This window comes from Trichophyton rubrum (genome assembly GCF_000151425.1).
Source record: "Trichophyton rubrum CBS 118892 genomic scaffold supercont2.18, whole genome shotgun sequence".
In the NCBI taxonomy this organism is placed as follows: domain Eukaryota; kingdom Fungi; phylum Ascomycota; class Eurotiomycetes; order Onygenales; family Arthrodermataceae; genus Trichophyton; species Trichophyton rubrum.
The window spans coordinates 51,763-55,048 of record NW_003456411.1 but is presented as its reverse complement, the minus strand read 5'-3'; the positions used below and the strand labels follow the sequence as shown (position 1 = coordinate 55,048).

The 3,286-nt window shown below is 22.2% G+C and overlaps 1 protein-coding gene across 1 annotated transcript; it reads right to left on the bottom strand.

The window, feature by feature from the left end:
* Positions 1–2,308: 2,308 nt before the first annotated feature.
* On the bottom strand, positions 2,309–3,159 carry TERG_08635 (uncharacterized protein). Its single transcript, XM_047748988.1, has one exon. It carries the CDS (start codon positions 3,026–3,028, stop codon positions 2,684–2,686), a length of 345 nt encoding a protein of 114 aa, XP_047604981.1. The 5' UTR covers positions 3,029–3,159; the 3' UTR covers positions 2,309–2,683.
* Between the last annotated feature and the right edge of the window lie 127 nt (positions 3,160–3,286).

Genomic DNA, 3,286 nt, shown 5'->3' with positions numbered 1-3,286 from the left:
AAATATTTAAATATAATATTAATTTTATGGAGGTTATAAATATTTTTTTTATTTAAAATTTTTTAATATTATTAAATTTTATTATAATAATAATATTAAATTTTTTTTTAATTTTATAATATTTTATATTTTTTATATTATTAAACTTTATTATAATAATAATATTTTTTTATTTCTTTTTATAATTTTTTATTTAATATTTTAACTTTTTATAATAGAAGTATAACTTCTATTTTCTATATTATTTATTTTATTTTTTATTAAAAAAATTTTTTTAATAATATTAAATTTTATTAATATTAATTTATAATTATTTTATTTATTTATATTTTATTAATTTATTCTTTTTTAAAAAATTATTTTTCTCTATTATAAATTTTATAAATTATATAATTAATTATTAATTTATATTATTATTTTAATTATAAAAATATAATTTATAAATAATTTTATTTTAATAATTTTATATTATATTTTTAATTTAAACTTTTATTTAAAAATAATTATTTTTTTATTATTATTATAAATTTTAAACTTTTAATATAATTATTATAATTATATTATAAATTATATTATATTTCTTATTTATTATAAATTAGTTAATTTTTATTTAAAAATTTATTTATAATTTATATTTTTAAAAAATTATTTAATTATAGTTTTAAATTATATATAATTATTTAATATATTTATATATATTTTTAAATTTTTTTAAATATTAATTTAATTTTTAAATATTAGTTTAAACTATATAATTATAGTATTATATAAATAAAATTTTATAAAAATTATTTTTTTAATTTTAGTAATTTTTAATTTAGTAATTAAATAAATATTATATTTATTTAAAAAATATTTTAATTTATTATATTTTTTATTAAAAATATTAAATATTTTAATTTTAATTAATAATTATAAATTTTTAATATATATTTTTAAAATATATATTTTATTAATTAATTTTTTAATTTATATTTTATATTATTAAATATTATTTTTATTATTTTATTTATTAATTTTTATTTTTAAAATAGTAATTTATTATTTAAATTAAATTAAAATATAATTAAAGTTATTAATAATTCTATTTATAGTAAATATATTAATTTTATTTTTTTTTAAAAAAGTATTATTTTAATTAATTCTTTAAATATTTAAAATAGAAAATATATATTTAAATTTCTTTTAAATATTATATTTATTAATTAAAATTATAATATTATAGTAAATATATATAAATATAATTTTTACTATTAATTATAAATAAATATTAAAATAATTTAAAATAAATAATAAATTAGAATTTTTATTTAAATATTTATAACTATAAATATAGAATAATTAATATTATATAAATAAAATTTTTTAAATAAATAATTTAAAATAATTATTTTAATAAAAAAATATTAAAATATTATATAAATAAATTAAAATATAATAAAATATTAATAAATTTTTTAAATTATAAAAAAATATTTTAATATTTAATTTTAAAATTATAATTTTAAATTTAATTTAATATTATAGTTATATTTTAAATTCTTTATTTATAATAAAATTAATATACTAATTAAGTTTAATATAAAAATTAATTTTAAAATAATAAATAAATAAAAAAAAATATACTTATATTAATTAGTACTATAAAACTATAACTTATTATAAAAACTATATTAATTATAAATATTAAAAGATAACTTTTAATTAAATAATTAATAAATATTTTTATATATATAATATTTTTTTAATAAAATAGTATCTATTATTTATAATAGCTTATACTATCTATACTATCTAAGCTATCTTTATATTTAGTAAAGTTATCTAGTTTGTTAATATTATGAGGCTTTCATACATATACTGATATAAGAATCAATCATCCCTTAAGTAAGCTATGTTGTGCTTGTAGTCTGTAACAACTAGTTACTTTCTAGGGTATTATCTAGGGTATTAGAACTACTATACTACAAGCCGGCCAATATTGCCTATTTAGGAAGTATCTATGGCTTTAATTTGGCTTGATTTAGCACCTTTTTATAGCTCTGCTGGCTCCTATTCCACCAGAGCTGGGGGGGTGTGTCAGTTTTTGTATTAGTCATCTTATCTCGCTACACCTTGCTTTAGCACATTCGATAGATCCTCAATATCATCATCCTCCTTTCCGATAAATCCTTAAGAAAGTTCCCATCGGCAGTATCACCAAAGCAGGGCAAGAGATCTTGCTCTCTGTCGCTACCGAAACTTCCACTTGGACTAGACCCGAGTATAATGCACACCAGCAGGGCCCAGGCTTCAAGAAAGCTGTCGAGGCCTCCAAAGACTTGGTCCCGCCAGGAACGAAGGAAATTTGTCAAAGGTCAGAGAAATTCACACCTCTGCTATCCGAACGACTAGTGCTGAATTACAGATAGGGAGACTCAGCATCCGAGCGACGATCCGCGTGATCACCACACCGGCGTTTGTCTTGATGATAAGGGTGATGGAAAAAGCGTGCATTTTCCACGCAAGGAAGAATAACGTCCTCAGAGTGTTTAGGGGATTGGGAAGAGCGGGAAACATAGTTGTACCCATCGCTATTATTCAGAATTCGGTTGCCGGTTAGCATCAGTAATCGGTCGGTGCTTGATTAGATATGTACATATAATGAGGTTTCAACTAGGCCCTATAAGCGGAATCCTGGAACTCAAGAGTGGCAAAACCATTTATCTTCCAAGAGCTGACGAGCAGTCGGCCTATCTCTAGGATCGAGCTTCATCGTCCTTAGCACAAGCTCCTTATCTTCCTGGCAAATCTCTCTGGTGGTTGTGAGATGAAAGGGCCGCAACGTCTCACTAGGGCTATTTTGCATTATCCACGCAAGAACTGCAAGCCTTTCCTGGTCTGCAATCTCTTCGTATGATGCTGGGAATGGGCCGAAGCACCGATGATGCTTCATGAGAATCTTGACGTCGTAATCATCATGGTCTACTGGGACATCGGGTTTAAAGATGTGGAACCCTTCCCCATATAGCAGACTAATGAGCTGCATTGTAGCCTAGTCAACAGCGTGCATGATTTCGACGATTCTATGAGGATAACTTACCAGCGCGCCAAAAGACCAAATGTCGGTGGAAGTGCCCCATTTTATTTGAAGATGTGCTTCGGGGCTTCTAAATATTGGGGTTCCGATAGGATCCCCGCGTTGAGCATAAGTAGAGCCTACCTGGACAGTACTCCCGAAATCAGCCAGTTGGACCTCTTCAACCTAGTATCTTTTCCATAGTTCACCAACACATTGCTAGGCTTT